A 22,292-nucleotide genomic window follows, 5' to 3' on the forward strand; every position below is an offset into this window, starting at 1 on the left:
GGTCTTTGAGGCCTGACATGTAGGCAGGCACTCACTGCTCTTGGTTGGAAGCCTTAGTGTAGGAGCAGAAAACTGTTCCTGAGCAAAGGACCTTGCCGAGAATGCAGGCAGGCTGGGGGGGGGGGTCGTGTATAAGAAGACAGCCCTGCAGAAAGAGCTGGGGGAGGGGGGATTGTACTCTCTTCCGGGACTATCGCCCCTGGATAGCACACACTCACCCATCCAGATGGAACTCTTCAGCACCTAAACAGGGCCGCCTGGTAGCCCAATGATCCAGGGACAGAAGGAAGGACGGGGCAGGCAGTGCAGGATCCAGGAGAGCACAGGAGCCCCTGGAGCCCAGGCTGAGGGTGCCGGGCTCTCTTAACTGAGGACCTTGAGGCTCAACGCTCTGGGCGGGTAGCCTTAGTGTCAGATTGTTACTCCTTTTTACAGAAAACCTTGTTATGGTCTTCTCCAACTTAACAGATTGTCTTTCTACTCACTCACTCAGCCTTTCACAGAAGAGACTTTCTATAGTACATAAGTACAGTTTATTGTTTATTGTATGGACGGAACATTTTGTAAGAATGATTGCTTATACAAAAGTCACAGAGAAAACTTGGAGACTTTGGTGTAGTGGTTCCCCAGCATCTAAAAAAAAAAACTTAATTTTTAATTTTACTCTTCTGTAACCTAAACTTTCCTCAACTGAGATTATGTTCATATGACTTTAATAGTAAAATACTCTCATATCTACCAGCACAAGAGATAATGAATGATTCAGTGATTGATTAGCACTCAAGTAGATATAAGCAACTGACCTTAATACAGAAAATAAGCCCCAAGGTGCTATGCTTTTCACAGAATTACTGTCAAATCATCATTTTACTGTATTCTCAAGTGGTCTGAGTAAGCACATTCCTACCCCTTCTTCTAACTCTGTTCGTTTAACTGTATGTATTAACCTCAGTAGTTGAATTACAAGCAATTTCTGGATGATAATTTCCTTTGTATCCGTATTTCAAATGATCGTGTGTCTTATTGTTCCTCAATTTATTTTCATATAAGAACTTCATTGTAATGTATGCTTGCAAAAGATTGTTAATCAGCTACATCAGTGTATTCCAGAAGAGATGCTGAGGCAGGAATGCAGCTTCTCTCTGACCCTGCCTTGGATTTCGAAGAGCTAGAATTAAGGATCCAGCTTTCTTTACTCTTGTTTTGATCAATCAAACTACTTGTCATATTAAACTCAAAGGAAACACCAATTGTATAAATATTTTCTCATTTTTGGTTTCAGTGAAATATGCCCATATAATTAGATCAAAATATCAAATCTTCCTAGTATCCTCCAAATATCTACCATCAAAGTAAGCCCCATTCCAACTCTACCATCATAGTTTAGTTTTGCTTGTCCTCATGTTTTTTCATAAATTTGGCTATAATGTCTGGTTTATTTTGCTGATTTAAACCTGAGATATTTGTTCATGTTTTGCATGTGAATATGGTTTGAAAAGCATCATAAGGGAATAAAATTTTGGTCAGTGGTGGTAACACCCTTTAATTGTAGCACCCAGGAGGCAGAAGCAGGTAGATCTCTCTGAGTTCAAGACCAGCCTGGTCTACAAAGTGAGTTACAGAATAGCTAGGGCTACACGGTGAAAATGGCGCGCGCAGGAGAGAGAAAAGGAGAGGGGAAATTTTCATTTCTGTTTTCTTTAGTTTTGATTGGTTCTTTCTTTTAACCTGTCGCATTCTGTATCTAGATTAGACATTGAAACCAAGTAAGTAGGAGAGAGACCCCTCAATGATACTCCAGTGTAGCAGAGTTTACAGAGGGCCTGTCTGAGCATATTAAAGTACCAGATAGCACTGCATGAGCAAAAAAGACTAGAAAGTCACTCTTCTCCTATAATTAGTTTTTAAAGCTCAGAAGACTATTTAGCAAAGAGATGAATATAGAATCCAGTGCCCTTTGCATTGAATAAAGGCTATGCTCTCTTCATTATTAAATGAGTCCTTTTTCTATTCTTGTTTTTTAACTAAAAAAATAAAATGTATTATTTCCTAGTTTAGCTTGAATAGAAGGAGAAAAAAAACTAGGTCAAGCTAGGGCTTTAATAGGGGAGGAAAAAAGCTAATACCCTTTTGTTCCCAAGGAAGCTAAAAGCAGGCTCTCTAGCCCATTGTCTTTGCACCTGTCATCATCATACATTTATATATATTTCTTTTGTGATAAAAGCTATCCACGGATAAAAAGAGTTTGCTTTTGGGGGAATGTAATTAACAGGGGGACAGTGTTGGTGGAAGTAAAAGAAACAGGAGTTGGGTAGATCATAAGGAGACACCCAAAACCTGGTATGCTTTTCACTTATGGCTCCTGCATTTTAAAGAATAAGAATCCTTTCTCTAGAGCCAGCTCTGAAAACTTTTAAGTTTGTTTAGTAGACCAGGATTTGATTATTCACGTGATAAAGGTCAAACAAGAAGTATGAAACCTACAGATTCGTTTTGAATTATAGCAGACTGATGGCAGATGATAAAACGTAATTCTCTATTTTTTTTAATTAAATAACTCTTTTCATTTATTTTACATACCAACCAGTGTCCCCTCCCTCCTTTTCTCCTTGTTCCCTCCCCTTTCCCGTCTTCTCCCCACTCTATCCCCATCCACTCCTCCTTCATCTCCATTCAGAAAGGGACAGAACTCCCATGGGCCATTTCAAGTTGAGACAAGAATGAGCTCCTCCCCTTTCCTCAAGGTGGGGCCAGGTAATCTAGCATGGAAAACAGGATACCAAAAGCCAGGGAAAGGTCCTGCTGTCACTGTTAGAAGCCTTACTAAGAGACCAAGCTACCGATTGTCACACACATGCAGAGGGCCTAGGTAGATCCCATATAGGGTTCCTGATTGTTGGACCAGCATCCTGGAGCTCCAGCGAGCTCAGGTCACCTGTCTCTGTGGGTTCACCCATCATGACCCTCCTGGCTAGTACAATCCCTCCTCCCTTTCTTCAACAAGACTCTCAGAGCTCAGCATAGTACATTGTGAGTCTCTAAATGTTAGCATTTCCATTCAACAAATGAGGAAACTAGGAGAAACTACTTCATCTACACAGCCATCATTAAGTGATAGAACTGTGGTTTAAACAGTAGTTTAAAACTGTGGTTTAAATGGGTAGTCTAGCCTGCCAAGGCACCCCGCTGTAGTCAGCCAAGCTAAAATTGGATCAAGAATGTATGGTTTTGGACTCCTAATGGTCTTGACTCATAAATTTTTTTTTTGCAAATGTCACAGGCATGCATCATGATGGCACTTTGACTATATTTTTTATTATTGTATTTTCAATATACTGCATTTTGGTGGATTCTATCCATTCCATTAGCAAGTGTTTAAACAGTATGTGCCCTGATATGTCTGGGAGGACTGTGTGTTAAACAGTGTACTGTGCTTTAAAACACTTTCTCTTAGTTCCCTCTGTCTATTCAAAGAAAACAGAAATGATCATTGTTGGGAAGTGAAGGGAGATACAAAAAGATAAAATGTAAAAAAACAGATAAAATTAGTTGCTTAAATTTGAGGAAGAAGATGCTGCGGTTCTGAGTAGGAGAGAAGACTAAGGAGAGCTGTGGCTCTGTATTCTTAGAACTGCGCTGTCTAGATGACAGCCTTCTCACACCTCATCACAGGCTCAGATGGCCGGTGTAGTCTTTTGTTGTGAATTGGAGATGAGATGATTAAATAACAGGAAAATATTGTTTTAGTGCTCAGGGCTTGGTTCTAATAATTTCTAAGTTTCTATTCATTTGGAGTTCTACAGACTATGTTTAAAGAGTCAGAGCTAAAGCAGAGCAGTTGGCCCTTGTCTTCCTCCTGTGGAATCCTCACAGCACGGTGTAGACTTGGTCAGTGTTAAGTGGATGAAACTGCCATTAGGCTGGAGAAGCCAGCTCGACTTCCAGTGAGGAGCACACAGTGAAAGCTGGGGGATGCCACCAGCTGGGAGAAGTAGTTTCCCTCGGGAAGCTCACAGGCCTGAGTGCCTTCTGCTAGCTAGTGCACTTTGTTTTTCCTTTCAGTTCTTTCTTATCCCTCGTAACTTTCTTCATGTAGCTCAGTCCAGACAGTTGTGAAAGAAGCAGAAACCTAGCAAGGCCAGAAATATATTCAGATGTAGAAATTATATGAATAAAGCAGAACAATTTTCTCAGAAGTTACACTTGAAATTGAAAAGGGTCCCAATATAATGTAAGCAACAGCTATAGAAAGGCCTCAGCAAACTGCAGCTGCTGGAAAGCTCTAGATAAATCTGAAGGAGCAAAGAGGCGATACAGTGGGCAAAGCCTTCAGCTATCTCTCAAATTGTTCTGTAGAATGCAGACACTTATCTCACTATCTCTGGATGCCTAATATAACTTTTAAAATGCAATTAGAAAAGGAAAGATGAATCAGACTCATGAATACATTAAGTGCAAGGGTAGAAAATGTTTTGCTAAAATTTTTTTTCATCCCTCAATTAAACAAGATGAAGGTCATGGATAGATATGAGACACTGTCAAGCAAGTCAGGGTGAGAAGCAGACTTAAGTCTAAAATTAAACAAAAGAGATAGGTCGTTAACCAGAAACTCAGCTACAAACATATCAGTGTTCAAGATAATTTAATTGAGTGCTTTATTCTTATACCAAAACTCCTATTAGCAATAAATGAAAAATAAAATCTCCCATATAGTAAATGAAGAATAAAATAAAATCTCCCATACAGGTTGAAAAATAAAATCTCTTATATCAGTAAATGAAAAATAAAATAAAATCTCCCACAGAGGTTGTAAAATTTTTAGTTTTCCTAGACAATTATTTGAGACTTATAATTTTATTAATTCTTTTTGAAAAGTATTAATTTGTTGTTTTATATGCTGTGTTTTTATTTAATTTCAGGTCATGGGATTATTTAATAATTTCCATTTAGGTGTTAACACTATTTCTCTCTCTCATTTGACATCTTAATAAAATATTTTAAATTTTGTCCTTCTGATGTAGTCCATCTTGGTCCTTGAAGTTGAGAAGGCCACTTCAAGCCATCATGATAGTGGGTAGGATGCATGTGATGGAATCTGAGCAGGTGAGCCAGGCAAGGGCTGAGCACTGAAACTACAGGTTGAATTTCCTGCTAGGTGGTAAAGAACTACTTGTCTGCTTACCTCTATTTTTCTATTCTTACTAGACTTTTCCAGACTCCCAGTCTGCCATGTTTTCAGCCCTCCTTATTGATCATCCCCAGCTTTTCTTCTTGGCATAGCCTCTCGTCACCCGCTGTCCCTTCTTTTTCTCCTGTGCCTGCCCAGCTCAACTTTCTGAATTCAGCTCAGGTATCAGCTCTGCCTATCTCTTTCACAAATCCTCACCTCTCCCCCACCTCCTATAAGCCTCCCATTTCCATTTTATAGGAGTAAAGGCAGGGAGGGTATCAACGATGTGAACAGTGACAGTCAGGGCATCACAGATGTGAACAGTCAGTCAGGGCATCACAGGTGTGAGCAGTGAGCAGTAGGGCATCACAGGTGTGAACAGTCAGTCAGGGCATCACAGGTGTGAGCAGTGAGCAGTAGGGCATCACAGGTGTGAACAGTCAGTCAGGGCATCACAGGTGTGAGCAGTAGGGCATCACAGGTGTGAACAGTCAGTCAGGGCATCACAGGTGTGAGCAGTGAGCAGTAGGGCATCACAGGTGTGAACAGTCAGTCAGGGCATCACAGGTGTGAGCAGTGAGCAGTCAGCGACAGGTGTGAGCAGTGAGCAGACTATCTAGTACGGTGAGTAGTGTTCTCCAAGGAAAAGTGTTTTAAACACACAAAAGCCACAACTCAAAACATAATAGGGAGGTAAGAAGATGTATTGTCTAAATAAATAAAAAAAATATCTAAAATCAGTACAGTAATGATAGCGGTTTCAACAGATTGTTTAGTGAGAAATATAATCACTGGAAGAATTTGGAGAAATAAATTTTAAACCATTGATGTGAGTTTTTCTGGGACACAGAACTAAAGCTGGGGAAAGGTGAGACATTAGGCCAACATTCATTGTGATAGGTTATTTAGCCATGTAACTATTAATTTATGTTAAGAATTTTACCTGCTTAAGTATTTTCCCATACACCCTCAATTCCTGTTACTATTTTTTTGCCAGTTCACTGATTCCCCAAAAATACACTCACCCTAGTATTTTTCCCTTGAAAAAAATCTTCATCTTACTCTATCTTCATTTTTCTCCGTATTTTATGACAGCCTCCTCTTTTCGCTGTGCTATCTTCATAGCCACACCCGTTCCCATCTCTCTGTGTCTTTTCCCACCTTCTTCGTCCCATCTCTCTCCCTATTCTGAATGCTATAAGAATACTGGACTCTTAGTGGACCTTGCTTCTAGTAGATTCCTAAGTGTCTCTGCTAAGCAAGGACATAAGTTCTTCTGAAGAGAACTGTGTGACAACCGGAGGGGAAGACATCACAAATGTCAATACAGTGGGATCCTCAGAGGAGGCTCTGCAGTGCTATATCAACGTCAGCTGTACTCCATTTCTGTAGTTGAAAGCCAAGGTACATCAGGCCCGACTCACAAGTGATTATTGATTATTTTAATTCTATACTGACGAAGTTCTGAAGCTTACAGCATGTTCTAGGTGGGAAACTCTTGCTGTCTGTATGAGTGAGTGACATCATGTCTCCTGGCAGAAAACCTGCGTGACCATATGGATCCTTGTAACTTAAGAGACAAGATGGAGTCCACTGCTTACACCTAGTGTTCCTCCTCATCCATGAAGGAAACACTGAGAACACGCTTGGGATGCTTAAGTTAGAAATGAATGTTTAAAACTCGTGGATGCACATGTATTGCAAGTTGAGCCACTGCCCTCAAGTATGACCCCTAAGTTATACACTGTTCACAGTTGATTTTTGCTTATTGGGACCTGTGTCAGTGTTCATGGAAGTTCTTAGTCTACTCATGGATGTATCCAATACTTGGATGCTTAGTACCAAAAAAAGAGATGTAGGCCATATGGAGTAAGGCCTGAGATGAGCCTATGATCTTGCCCTACTCTGTTTGCTCTTCAAAGTCTTCCATGCATGTGTCAACAAACATATGTGCATATAGCATATGGCCTGGGAAAAAGCATTTGTTTGTTTTGTTTTTTAGTGATTGTATGTATGTGTTATTTCTTCATTTAAACTAGCCTATCAGAGAGGAACAGGGGTGGGACAGTTAAAGGGGTCTTTAAGGAAAGCTAAGAAAGCTAAGTTGATAGACTGCACAGAATAACTGAGCATAGTGGTACACACTTGTGACCCCATCACTCAGGAGGTAGAGGCAGGAAAGTTGCCTACATAGTAAATTTGAGGCTAACAAGGGACACATAAACCTATGTCTCAAAAGAAGAAGGAAAAAGCAAACACATACATAAAAAAAACGTAAAGTGTCCAATACTCAGATGAAGCCGACAGATCTGATATGCAGTATGGGGCTCCGTCTGATAAAGCTCTGCTGTGCTGGGGAGTTTTACTACAAGCATAGATTATAGGAACTCTTAGTTGGTCTCATAATTGTGAGATAATGGGCATGTTTAATCTCTTAAATATGTAATAACATTTTTGACAACTTTTTTACAAACCCCCCCTAGAAGAACTGATAAAGTGTTCATAAGAAACAGAAACTACCTAGAATAGGTTTTGAAACCATCAAGTTCCAAGATTAAATCAGGATTCCCCCCTGATGAGAGAGGTGTGTGTTTCTGAGCAGTCCTTCGTGTGAGCATCACTCTCTCATTGGCTGAATGACACACATTAAACTGACTGCACAGTAGTTGTTAAAGACAGGTTTATTGAAAACTCAGATTTCTTTCTTCATTCATTTCTTATTACCCAAGTGATGCCATCCAGAGAATGGGAAGCCTAGAAACCTTCAGGGTACAGTACACAGACCCTGACAGAACAACCTGCACTGCAGTTTCACATTTGGAGATTCAGTCAGCGGCACACTTTGTAATCCCAGCACTTGAATATAGAGGAGTTTGCCCCAGGTTTAAGGCCAGGCCAGCATTATCTGTATAACCTATTCCAGGCCAGCCAGGGTTACATAGTGAGACCCTGTTTCAAAAAATAAAAATTGGAAATTAACTAGAAATTTAAAACGTGACTCTTTAATGTATTATATATATTGTTAGTAATATAGGCCAAAGAACAAAAGTTGCACTGCTGGGGAAGAAAATAGCAGCTTAAAATAAAACTAATTACAGAGAACTTTTAAAGAATTCCTTGCATAGAAATTTCGTGGGGATGAGTCAAATAGGAGTGGGGATTTTTAACATAATGCATCTCCCATAATAATGCACTTGAACTTATCACTAAGTTACCTACCTTGACCTGCGATTAAAATCTCAGCCTCTAATTGGAAAGCAGCTCTTTGAACTTGGTGGTTTGCTGCCAAACTCACTCCATAAAAGATGCTGGTTTTTGTGTCCTCTGCATAGCGAGCCCACATGATGGTGAGGCTGCCCCTAGCACGCTGGAGCCTTCACTCTAATGTCTGGACCTTTACCCAAAGCTTAGCAAACCCTGGCCTTTTTCCTTCTGGAAAAGCTCAGTTGTGTACAGTAGTTTCTTTGAGCTCATCCCCAGTGAGCGCATAACACACAAGCCATCCCTTCTTCCTCTTTCTCACACACTGTGCTGTAGGTGTGCATTTTCACTTTATTACATTATTACCAGGACTGCGTCTCTTGTATGATCTTAATGAAATACATGTAAATGCAGTGAAATGCAGCTGACCTTAGCGTGCAGTTTGATGAGTCTTGACAAATTCACCCTCTCTCCCTCTCTCTTCCCCTTTCTCTCCTCTCCTCCCCACCTCTCTCACACACACATACACACATACACATAACGTATACTCCTGTGAATGGAATATTTATCCATTACTCCAAGAAAGATTCCTTGCCCCCTTCCTCATTAGAGGCATTCCCATTTCTGATGCATTCACCCGCAGATTCCCTTTGCCTATTGTAGAATTTCATATTAGTAGACTCATACCGAGCACACGCTTCTCTATCTTTTCTTTCACTTGTCTTACTGGCTTGAGCCTTTTCCGCATCCATGGTTGTTAGAACACAGCCCAGGAATGGAGTCATGTGGGGGGGAATTCTGAGTGCTTGTGAGAACACACCAAGAAAACAAGACAGGAGTCTTGTGAGCTCAATTTCTTCCAAACATGGAGTTGTTCTTGAAGGTGTTTGTGTGCTCCTCGCGGGTGTAGTGGGGTAGGAGTGAGTTTGCTTCAGGTTGCTCATTACTGCTTGATGCTGTTATTCAATTATACCTTTGTGAAAAGACATGTTTTTGCCGTGTGTGTTTGCCCTTGTGATTGTATACAGCTTGAACTCCTGAGGACTTTACTCATGTGAGCTTTCTTAGCCCTCGGAGTATAAACTGTCTGAGGCTTTGCATAAAGTTGGCTATTGCATGAGGCTTTAGTCTGTCTCATTGGCTCCACCCTCCCAGGTCCTCCCACCTCTAGAGTAGTAACAGTTGTTCTCATTAGTAATTTATGTTTATGGTTGAGTTGTATTCTGTTGTATGGATATAGTATTTTTCCATACTTATATTAACAGGCATTGGAGTTGTGTGCAGTCTTATTCCCTCATAGCTAAAACTGATGCTGTCTTGCTCATTAATTCTTAAAAATTTCCTTTTGGTCTTTATATGCCAGTATTCCTTTGAATAATCACATGGAAGAAGAGTGGCTGCATCATAGGATCAGTACATAGTTAATGTTACAGGAAATTTCTAGGAGCCCTTATTGCTTCCCTTTCTTGTCAGCATTTTGTCTGTTTTTTATGTGCTCTATGAGTTTACATAAAACTAGTGTTTTTTCTTTAAATGTGTGGTAGGATTCTATAGTGACGCCATCTGTTCTTGTTCCCTTTTGAGAACCTTTAGTTACTATTTTGCTCTCTTCAATGTGCATGCATATGTGTATATTTATGAATCCTTGTTATAAATTAAACATTTCAGGGAATTTATTCAATTCTTTGATCTGAGTTACTGAAGTCAAGGACCTGAGACAGGTTTGACTATTCCCATGTGTCCCTCTACCATAGGTTCTGTGGAAGTAGCCCCCATTTAATTTCTAATATTAGCAGTATATGTCCCCCCACCTTTTTATTCATCAATTTATTTAGGACAGAAAAGCATAGACAGTGAGCATTTTTGGCTTTGTGAGCCATATAGTTTGATTTTCATCTGCTTTACTCTGTTGTCGTATGAACGCAACCATAATACACAGCACATAGGTACTGAGAGCGGCTGTGTTCCAGTGACGCTTCATTTACTATATAGGCAGTGGATGTGATTTCACTGTAGATGTTAATCACCAAGCTCTGATTTTATCAATAATTGAGGGGTTTATTATATTAATTTTTACAATGAACCTTCTTTGTTGTTTCATTAACTTTACTGATTAGATGTTTCATTTCTCTACCTTTTGCTTTCTGCTAACTTCAGGTTAATTTGCTCTTTGTATAGCACTGTAAGACAACACCTAAGGGTGAGAGCTGGCCTCACTGATCCTGCTTTTCCTTTCTGATGTGAGCATTTACAGTTGTACATTCCTCTCTAAGTTCTGATTTAGCTGTGTCCCACAAATGTTGACGTACTACATTTTCCTCATCATTCAGCTCAAAGTATCTTCTCTTTCCCTGGTGGTGCTTGTGTGAGCTGCGAAGGATGGTCCTTAAATTTCAGCTGTGCAGCAATATCCCAGATACGGTTTGTTACTGGTTTTATCGTCAGATGGTATACTCCAAAAGGAATTCAGTTCTTTTAAATTTATTGTACTTGTTATAATGGCCCAGAATGCCATCCGTCTTCATCACTCCTCAAAAGTATTATAGTAATGGATGTATATTTCTCTGTACTTTGGTGATACAAACATAATTATTACTTAAAAGATGTATGTATAGATACTGCCATATATATATACATATATTGCAGATGAATTTATGCCTGTATATGCACACACAGAGACATACGTATTTACTGCACTGTCATCTAAATAATGTCACCTGCTGGTGAGTTGGGATGGCTACTTCCTTGCTTTTCTTCTCTCAGGCATCACACTTCATTGCCTCTTGTTCAACATCTGTTTAGTTATTTCTCCCATTTGTGACTGGCCCCTGGCCAGGGAGCTAATTCAATACCATTTCCTCTTTCATAGCTAAAGAAAAGTCAGTATTATTTTTACTGTTTTGAGGGGGCTTCTTAAATGGTCTGAAATGTAGACAAGGATATATTGTTTTCTTCTGACATGACCCTATTAATCTTTTTTCTTTTATTTTTTAATTTCATTTTAACATTCCATCCACAATTATCCCCACCCCCTGCCTTCCTTCTGCTCCCGCCCCCCCAGCCCACCTCCACCTCATCCGTTCCTCCCATGGGAAGTCAGTAAATCTGGCACATTAAGTTGGAGAAAGACCAAGCCCCTCCCCCCTGCATTAAGGGTGAGCATGGTATCCCACCATAAGGAATGGCCCCAATAAACTAGCTCATACACCAGGGATGGATCCTGGTCCTACTGCCAGCTGCCTCACAGATACTCTAAGCTTCACCACTGTCTCCCACATATGGAGGGCCTAGTGTGGTCCCATGGAGGCGCCATAGCTGTCAGTCTGGAGTTCTGAGTTTCCACGAGCTTGGTTCAGCTGTCTCTGTAGATTTTATCCTCATGATCTTGATCTTCCTTGCTCATAAATTCCCCCTCCCTCTCTTCAATTGGATCCCGGGAGCTCAGCCTAGTGCTTGGTTGTGAATCTCTGCGTTTGGTTCTGTCAGTGCTGAATGAAGGCTCTATGATGATAGTTGGGGTAGTCACCAATCTGATTTCAGGCCAAGGCCAGTTCGGACTTCCTTTCCACTGTCGTTTGGAGTCTTAGCTGGGGTATTGTTTTGGATTCTTGAGACTTTCCCTAACACCAGGTTTCTCCCCAACCCCATAGTGCCACTCTCTATCAAGGTCTTTCATTGCTCTCCCACTCTGTCCCTCTCCACCCCAACCATCCATTCTCTCAGGTTCTCATCTCCAACTGCTCCCTTCTCCCCGTTTACCCTTGAGATGGCATCTAATTCTCGCTCCCTGGGCGATCCATGTCATCCCTCTTAGGGTCCCCCTTGTTACCTAGCTTCTCTGGAGCTGTGAATTGTAGCCTGGTTATCTTTTGCTTTACCTCTAGTGTCCACATATGAGTGTGTACACACCATGTTTGTCTTTCTGAGTCTGGGTTATCTCACCTGGGATGGGTTTTTTTTTTTTTCTAGTTTCGTCCATTTGCCTGCAAATTTTACGATGTCATTGGTTTTTTTTTAATAGCTAAGTAATACTCCATTGAGTAAATGTATTGCATTTTCTTTATCCATTCTTCAGTTGAGGGGCATATTTCCAGAACTGCATTAATCTTTAATCACCACAAAATATCCTAAGACTGTCTCTTCAAGAGTTCTGGTTCCTCTTACTGAGTGTGACGTTTTCTTTAGAAACCAGTCTCTGAGCGTTAGCTCTGCTCACTTCTGTGAAGTGGCTTTGAATCAATGATGCAGGATAGGTCAGAGCTCGCAGGAAGGCAAATTTGCTGTACATTTCTGCTTAAAAAATAGAAACTTTAAAAACAAAACAACCAAGTTTAAAGGATGAACAAAGACTCAAACATTTCTCTAAAGAACATAATACAGATGGTTAACAGGGACACAAAAAGATCATTAGCTGTCCAGAAAATGCAAATCAAACTGCTGTTCTCCCAGACCAACACTGCAAATTTAAAAGGCAGAAGATAATAGCAAGTGTTGGCGATGATACAGAGCACTGAATCCTTGAACATTGCTCTCATCTCTGTCCTTTCTCCGTCTCAACTATCCTGTTTCCTCAATTTCCCCATCCCCTTCTCTGCTCCTCTTCCCCTTCCACCCTTCCTTCTCCCCCGACCCCCACACTCCCAATTTTGTCAGGCGATTCTATTTTCCCTTTCCAGGTAGATCTATCTATGTTTTTCTTAGGGTTCACTTTGTTACTTAGATTTTCTAGGATCATGAACTATAGGGTCAATATCCACTTGTCTCCTGGCTAGGTAAATGGTTTTGCCTGAGATTACGGTTACAGGCTGCCATAGGCCAAAACCAATGGGGCTAACTTCTCATAGACTGAAACCTCAAAAATTAAACTATAACAAGCCTCTTATCTTAATGAGTTGATTATCTTAAGGATTTGTAACAGTGAGAGATAGCTAATCAACACAGCTGAATGGCTCTGTTTTTATAAGCATTATATAATGTTAAATAATATACATTCATCCACTGAAGTAGTAAATTTAGCAAGGCCATAGGGAGACTGAAACCCTTGTACTTATAGTCAACATTAATAAAATAGTAAATGAAATAAGAGCATCAACAATTATGAGTCTCCTTTGGATAGCATTGCTTTACCATGCTGTTTCCTGTGGAACATGTGAGAAATTCAAAGCAGCCCAATGACAAGCCTTTTTTTTAATTAAACACAGCCGCTGTTGTATCTTCCAGCAGGAACATTCCTTCCTAGGAACCTCCAGGCTGGCTTAGCCCAGAGCTGAAGTGGAAAGAGCAAAAGTTCCATGAGTAATAATACTAATAACAGAAGGAATCCTTTCTACTTTTCCCGAATCCCCAGACTCATCTATTCTTGTTATTAAAGGGTACAATATGATTGGTCTTTGGGTCAGGTATTCCAACATGCCAGAATTATAAGTAGCTTCCCAACTGGTAAGAGCCGAATTCTGCCCAGGCCATCTCGCTGTTCTACCTTGTCAGCTCCATCTGGATGGTTGAGTGTATGGCTGGGGACGGGAAGGGCAGGAATCTGCACTGTTACACTCTTGGCCAGTAACACTGTTAAACAAGATTCTGTGACCGAATAAGACCCTGAGTAGAACTAACAGGGACTGGTGTAAATCTTTCAGGCAAGGAAGACAACCCCATACCTCAGGTGCCTGTTACATGTGGACATGGCAGACCAGAAAGGAAGAAATCTGTCTATATGTATAGCCGTGAGCATGGGTCCTTGCCCTTCCCTGTTCTTACTTCATTTAACACAGTGGGCTTGCACTTGAGGCAACATAGTCCAGGATCCTTACCTCCAAGCTGAGCTCAGCAATTGGAAGCAGCAGTAAAAGATTAGGAACAGGCACAGGGAAAGAGACAGAAATGGTTGTGTGTCATGTCTGATACAGCCCAGATCTTCAAATCAATCACTTTTGAAACCACTTACGATGTTTCTTTCATAATTCCTTGTAGCCTGCTGAAAATGCAGATTTTTCCCCTTCCTTTCAGTAGATAACAGAATTATTTAAGTTCTAAATGGAGACAATTTTGTGCATCCTTTGCAAAATTCTTTGAAATGAATTCTTGTCAGATAGACTTTCTTTAAAGATTATAATTGTGCGGTAAAATTAAGTTAAACAGATTTAACACTCTTGGCAAATTTCTCTTAAATGAATCCTTGTCAGATCGAGGTCTTTAAAGATTTTTTTAGAGAGTGTGGTAAAATTTAAACTGAAGAGGCTTACCACGTTTCTTCAGTTTCATGGTCTGCACGAGCTTGTTGGCCAGCTGGCTCTGAAGGGTACTCTTCCCTAGAGATCAGTTCTTTAAACATAGACGTTGTAAGTTTTCCTTTCTGTTTCTGACATCATGTCATCTCTGCAGTGATGAGGGAGGACCTGTTACTACCAGGTACCTATTTCCCTCACCTTCTCAGTATAATTATTCTGTTGCCTGTGGCATTCAAAAGTACATCTCCATTAAATAACATATTTTAAAAAATAGGAAGAAGATAAATACTGTAAAAATTCAAATCTAGAAAGAGGCAGTAATTCTCATCCAGATGTTGGTAGCTATCAGTGTGGTTGTGAGTATTTTCAGGAGCATTGGTTAGGTCTTTAGCAAGCTGGATGCACAACTCAAGGCCAGCTACAAGCTCACTGCCCTCCCCTAATTTTGTTCTAGTGTCTGTGATTCCTGTGTCCTCCTGTCTCCTTTCCTGGGATTCCTAGACTATACTTGGTGCCTAGTGTAATAATAGTTTATTTGACCCAACTACCTATCATCATTACAAAGAAGCCACACCAAACATTTTCTGTGCTGTTAAGAATTCTCCACTGAATAGTTTCTAATGACATCACAGTACAGATATGGTATAATTTAATAAATCAGAGTTTAGAAAATAAATCTGCAATCATCTCCACTAAGGTTATTGTTTAACACATAAAAATCTTCCTCCAGGCTCTTTCACACATACACAAATCCTCAAAGGAATGCTTTTGTATGTGAAATATTTATAGCTGTCAATCAGTTATTCTCCATGCCATGGTTTCTGTGTGTCTTCCAGGTTGTTAGGGGGTGATTATGGATTCCTGTCTACTATGTATTCAACATGAGGCAGTTTGTGTTTTTCTAAGTCTATTGCTCTCCTGTCTGAGGAGGTTAAGCAAATCTCAGTGATGCAGAGGGACCAGGACCAGCACCCCGTGCTGTAAGCACACAGTCATGCCTGGGGCTCCTAGACCTGCACACACGGATTAGACTTCTGCATAAATACTCGTCTTGATTGTCACATTCCACCCAGAGTTAGACCTACATGCATAAAAATGGCTCCAAGCCTGGCTTTCAAAGCTCTTCGCCTCCCTTGTTGCTTTTTAACCACCCAGCTCAGAGACATTTTTTGTGTTGTATCTATCAAAAATGATTAAGGGACTGGAAAAGCTGATTTATAAGGACATATTAAGAAAAGTAAATATTTGCAGCCTGGCCCAAGGGAAGATATTGTAGATGTTTTCTGGCCTCACATCATGAAGGAGACTTAGGTTTCGCTTTTCCCAGTAACTAGATTTTTAGGGATAACAAAATTCAGAGGAGTTTTTCTGAGTATAACCTCACTTATGCTGATAAGACAATTTGTCAGTTAAAAATTGCATTTAACTGCTACTAGCAAAGTAGAAATAACAGTAGCTTAATCAAAGAGGCCTTCATTTTCTGTTCCTCTGACCTGAAGACCAGAAGAAATTGTCGAGGAGGCTGAAGTGTAGTGCCTATGATATCACAGTATGCTTCAACCATCTTACCTTTAGGCTCCATCGTTCTTAGCTGTGACTTCCACTCTCAAGGTCTCCAGTTTGAGAAGAATCAGTGTAGCTCAGTTGCTATGGCAGCATGCCAGAAATGGAGTAGGCAAAATTAGTCCTTATCTACCACAATCCTCCTACACAACTCTGATTTCATATCACATGGCATTCAGTACCACATTTGCAAGTGGGCAGTGAAATTTAATGAGATTGTTTGTTTCATAATTTTGACATCGGTCATACTTTCAACCACAATAATATGAAGGGCCTTTTACCAGGTAAAACTAGAATAGTGAGAACTAGGTGAGAGACCAGTGATTTCTGTGACAGTAATTCACTTCTAGAGTAACTGTAGTACTAGAAGTTTCCATCTGTCATACTACCCCTTGAGACTTCGTTCCCACTGCTCACTCTTACTATTTAAGTGTATTTATAAGTACATACCTTGAGTTGATTATAAATAATTAGCCTTATCAATGCCCCTAAGAAAATAATAACTAAAATATAAAATATTGTGAATTCTGTTAGGTACCAGGCATTGTGTTAGGCACTTAAATATTCCTGGGCAGAGGATGAGGACAGAGGAAAGATGAAAGACTGTATGTTCTTAGTGTTGAAACTGGAATGGCCATTGGATTTGTTAATATTCTGCTTTCATGATTATTGATACTTTCCCAGTGAAAAGTTTTCAGAATCACCTCAATGAATCCTCATTTTATTTCAGAAGAGGTCGGTGCCATTACCACCAGATGCATCATGCAGGGAAGTCCGACATCTCACCTTCAGCAAGCAGCTGACTAGGGCTTCACACCTGAGTTTTCCAACTCTAAAGCTGGAGCACAATTTTTACACATACGGCTCTTGGAAACTAGTTAGATATGTGCCACTTGGGGAGCCAGTTACCCCAAGATCTTTACTCAGATCACAGGCAGAGTTTGTCAACTCACTCAAATATCATATGCTCAGTTTATATGCTTTATTGCCTCTTAAGCACAACTTATCCAAATCAGCCAATCACCTGTAACTTTCCCTTTTAAGAACATAACTCTCATCATCCCGAAAACAAAAAAAGAACATAACCCTCTGTTGAAATGAGGTTAATCATGAGTGATGACTTAGTGTCAGACATCTTTAACAACATTTAATTCACAGCAGGGTTTCTGTTACAATGAACAGCACCTCTTAAGTGCCTGTATGTCCACTAAAAGTCTTTTTATTGTATTTTATGTTACTACTCACTGTTTACTTAAGCTGAAATTGTGGTTTTATATTTAAATAGAGCTTCCACATCTGTTCACTAAGATTATTTGAGTTTTAAAAGCCTTTAGGACTTAGAAAAGGTTCCAGGCACCTCTCTCAACTTCCTCTGGTGTTAGCTCTGCTTATCCACCATGTGTAACCTCACTCCTAGTCATCTCTTCTCATTTTAGCAGTCTCTCCCCTCCCCTCCCCTTTCTCTCCCTCTCTCCCTCTACACCCTCTTAGAATAAAAGATTTGTGAAAATAGAGCAGTTCATTTTCCAAAATGTTACCCCTGCTGTGTCTGGGTATGTGGTCTCCAGAGTTCCTTTATTGTACTGTGTAACTTCCTCACACCCTTAATAACATTTGAAGACAATGGGCTCTGGGAAAGCCAGTGAGTTAAAAGATGCCTTCATTGCACTACTTTGTTTGTTCCTAGATTTTGTGTCATAACATGAATTAATCTTATATTTTATTTGCTTCAGATTCTTTTTAAATAAGTGAATGAAACCTGTCCCCAGCCTTTACCAAGCAGTAAGTGAGATGTGGCTTTGATTTGCTTTTCAGGGCAGCCTTTGGCAAGGAATCTGAAGTTCTAATTGGGAACCTTGGTGACAAACTTATTCCTCCACAAGACATTCTCCGTGACGTCAGTGACCTCAAAGCCTTGGCCAACATGCACGAAAGCCTGGAATGGCTGGCCGGCAGAACAAAGTCAGCTTTCGCCAACCTCTCCACGTCTCAGAGTAAGTGACAAGAAGGGTGACAACTGCTGCGGGATTGCAGGGCCAGACTGAGGGCTTCCCACTGTGGAGTATGAGAAGCCTGGCTTCATGCTAAACCATAGAAACACAACATCATGTAAGATGGAAATACTGAGTCTCAAGAAAAAAATAAAACCAATTCCTTTTGTCTTCCTTCCAACAATTTCTCTTAGAGCCTGAATGCATGGTTACATTCTTCCTCTAACTAGATAAAAATTAATAAAAGGTATCTAAAAAGAGAATAATAGAAGTGATTGAAATAGAAAATAGAGGTAATAAGGATGACTATTATTCTGGAAAAGAAAAAGAGAGATAACAGTTAAAGATTTCTAAGAAATTGAAAATTAGGATATAAAATAAAAATGATAACCCTTTGATCAAGGACCAATTGGTCAAAGGAAAATAATTAGAAAACTTTAAGGCACATGCACTTTAATTGCTATAAAATAAATGCTTTTATAAAGATTTATTTATGTGTATGTATTTTTCCTGCATTTATGTATATTTACTGTGTCTGTGCCTAGTACCTGTGGAGGCCAAAAGCTGGTGTGGCGTCCTCTGGGACTGGAGTTATAGGTGGCTATGAGTTCCCATGTAGATGTTGGGAACTGAACCTAGGCTTTCTACAAGAGCAGCGAGTGCTGAACCATCACTCCAGCCATTAATAAATGCTCTTTAGAAAGCATTAATTTATCACACGTACATCAGTGTGCATGATGTAGAGTAGAGGTTGAGGGACAGTGGTGTGGATAAAGGAGAAGGCGAGCTTCGATGTGCAAATGGAGGGATGGAAGCAGAATAAGGAAAAGCAAACTCTTGGCAGGAAGAGAGCAGTGAGATTATCCCTGTCCTGTTAGGGCTAGTAGTCAGGTGGTCGTTAGGAAGAAACTGCCCGTGCTTATTGTGACCATAAACTTTGGAATCAGTTGTTTATCAGTGCCCTGTAAGATGTTATTATTTTTTGGATAATCACAACTGCAGCCTAGAAATGCAAAAGGAGTAGATGAAACCTACAGAGCTGAATTGTTCGGTGAGACACAGGCCTGAAGCCTGTAAGAACCCTTGAAGGCTCATTGCTTGTACCCTCTAGTGCTGCCATAGCTCATCCTTACAACTGTTGCAGAAGCATTGTTCAGGGAGGAATCATATCACGTGCTTTGATTTTTTTTTTAAAAAGGTATACTTTTCACTTACACATTTATTTAAAATACTGTTTTATCTAATTATAAAAGTATACATGTTCAGCCTCAGAAATCTACACAAACAGAAATGTACCTGTTCAGGGTAGTTTGGGCCTGGTATTACACTTGACAGTCTGCATAAAGAGCCATCTATGAAAGGCACTCCAATTTATAATCCCTAATCACAGTTCCTTCACAAGCAGCCACTGAAATCATCCCCTTTCTCTCCCAGGCCCACTCTCTTCCTCCTCTCTCTTAAAAAGTCAGAGTTAATTTCCTCTTTGCTAACTACAAACAGCTCTGAAAAGGGACCAGGTGCCTCTTTTCCTAGTTTCTTTTGGCTCCTGTGGGTGAAGGCTTATTTCTGAGTGATGTTTAGAAGGGATGTGCTTGTTTGGTGGCATATCTATATCTATATATAGATACAGATATTATATATATAAATAATATTTTATAATACATTTTTTATTTTGAGTGTCATACCATGCCAGATGTCTAGTCTGTCCATTCTGAAAGGGTTTAACAAGACAAAACCGTTTGCAGCTAGCCACTGAGTAATGCAGACAAGCTAAGCTAACTTGACATCAATTGTTTTCTGAAGGAGAAAGATGCTCTCCGAGTTACACTTAACTTTGTAATTGCTCAATTTAGCTGTTGTGTTCATGTCACTGAGAATACCCAGTGGAGTTGATGTCTAATTCATGTCTTTAATCATCTCTGTTATTCTGACAAAGATTTCTTCTACTACGCCCATTAGTACTGTGTCTAGTGTGCTCAGTTCCATTTTATAATACAAGTTCCACCCTCTCAGTTCCTTTCAGGGTGATTATTCCACCCAGTGAGTGATTTAACTAACTGTCATCAGTTTTAAAATCAGTTCACAACCCAAGTGAACTGTAATCACTACTTCTGGTATCTTTGCTAAAACAAAGCACCAAGCAAGCCTGACTTATCTTGCGAACAGTCAACCCAGTTCGCCCCCACTTTCCAGGTTCTTGAATTCCCAGAGAGATGCCCATTGATGTTCGTCATTTGAACAAAGAAGAAGATTCTGTTATTGGCCTACTTTGATTGTCCCATGTCGGTGTGACTCTACATCAGAGTGTGTCTAAAAAAAGGACAGCTCTTTATTATTGTTTTGAAAACTAGACCAAAAGATTACATCATCTTAAGTACTTCCAGGTCAAGAGACTAGAAAGCATGAAGCCCAGCAAGATGAGGGGGACCAGGCTTATTTCTTGTTCCACACCCTGGTAACTCTTTGCTATGGTAAATGCCTTGCTGCATTAAACTCACATTACAACTGTAATGGACTAGAGACAAGTGGCAGAAAGTCATTTTCATATTAAACATCTCTTCAGTCAAGTACAGCAGGATCCTCACCCACCTGAAACATGCCATGGCCTCCTGAGAAAATTATCATCTGTTGGTGGCAAAGTATGCTTGGTCACACATTGTCCAGGAGATCAGAGTGAATGGCATTTCCAAGGGTGATTTTTTTCCTATTTATTTTAATATTTTCCTGCATGTCACTCTATCTCCTTTACATGCAAAGGGATCTCCTTTCCTTTTCTAGATGCTGCCTGCAGAAAATATTGCTGTTACTTTTGGACTTCGACAGTCCATGGTTGCCGTTCCATCTCCCGAGGGTGTTCTCCCCCTCGACTTCTTTGCACATGTTCCCCTTAAGATTGTTTTTCAGTTGGAGAACAGAGAGAGAACCTGTCAATAAAGAGGGCTTGCTGTTCTTGCAGAGGACCTGAGTTCGGTTCCCAGCACCCAGATCAGCAGCGCACAGCTGCCTGCACCTACAGCTCCAGTGGATCCTATGTCCTCTCCTGGCCGCTGGGTTTGTGCGTGTGCTGTGTGTCTGCACACATGAATGTGACACGGCATGTGTGTGGAAGTCAGAGGACAGCTTGCAGAAGTCACTCTCTCTCTCTGTCATGTGAGTTCTGGTAATCTAACTCAAGTTCTCAGGCCCGTTGATGAGCAAATGAGTATTAGCATTCACAGTGGACATTGTACATACCTCCTGCCACTCAGCCCTCTTCACCCGGCCTCCAGTAGTCACCATTCTTCTCTAAACTTCTCTAAGGTGTTTAAGAAATATCTATTTGGGGATGCTGTACACTTTGTTTTTTATTGCCTTTTTTAAATTTCATATGCATTCTATCTGTCAACCCTTATTAGCAGTGTAGTTTGTCTCAATTTGTAAGTTGTCTGCTCACTCTATTGACTTTGGCTTTTCAGAAGCTTTTTAGCTTAAGTTTAACACAATCCCAGTTGTCTGGTTTTGCCTTGGTTTTCTGTTGAAAGGACTGTCCTTTCTGCAGTATGCTTACCATCTGTGTTGAAAATCAGGTGATTGTAAATGCCTGGCTTTATTTCTCGACTTTATATGGATACCTCTGATACACAGACCCGAGGTGACTCTGGGGCATGGTCTGCTCCGGCTGCTTTCTCACAGACTTCCTGCATTCTATCATGGATTTTGTTCAAATCTCCAGGATTAAGGTTCTACAGCTCCCTTGGTCATAAACTGCATTGTGCTACTTACACTAAATTCCTACTTAGGAGGCCATATTTTCTATTAAGGCTATATTCCTTAGTCCTTTATTCATGGTTATGTTTTATTCAAAAATTCAGTGTTCAACATTTTCTTTTTAAAACGTATCTGAAGGGCTGGAAATGCAGCTCATTCAGTGAACTATTTGCCTAGCATGCACAGCACCCAGGTTCAACCCCCAGGACCCCATAAGATAGGAATTGTAACACTGGCCTGTAACCCCAAAGTTTCGGAGTTGAAGGCAGGAGGGTCAGAAGTTCAAGGTCCTCTTCAGTTAATTAGCTTTGATCATTTTCTTCTCGTGCCTCAACAAAATTTCTATGTCTTATGTACATGGAATTATTACATATATCTCTTTTGAAATTCATC

General features: G+C 40.3%; 1 protein-coding gene across 2 annotated transcripts in view; it reads left to right on the forward strand.

Annotated features, from left to right (window-relative positions):
- Exoc4 (exocyst complex component 4) overlaps positions 1-22,292 on the forward strand; it is a 739,210-nt gene that overhangs the window by 600,950 nt on the left and 115,968 nt on the right. For both annotated transcript variants that reach the window (XM_050147958.1, XM_050147959.1), the window contains one exon: positions 17,977-18,155. In XM_050147958.1, coding sequence (XP_050003915.1) covers positions 17,977-18,155 — 179 coding nt within the window. The remainder of the gene's footprint in view (positions 1-17,976; positions 18,156-22,292) is intronic.

Source organism: Alexandromys fortis, unplaced genomic scaffold (assembly GCF_014885135.2).
Source record: "Alexandromys fortis isolate MF-2015 unplaced genomic scaffold, M_Fortis_MF-2015_v1.1 scaffold_57, whole genome shotgun sequence".
Lineage (NCBI taxonomy): Eukaryota > Metazoa > Chordata > Mammalia > Rodentia > Cricetidae > Alexandromys > Alexandromys fortis.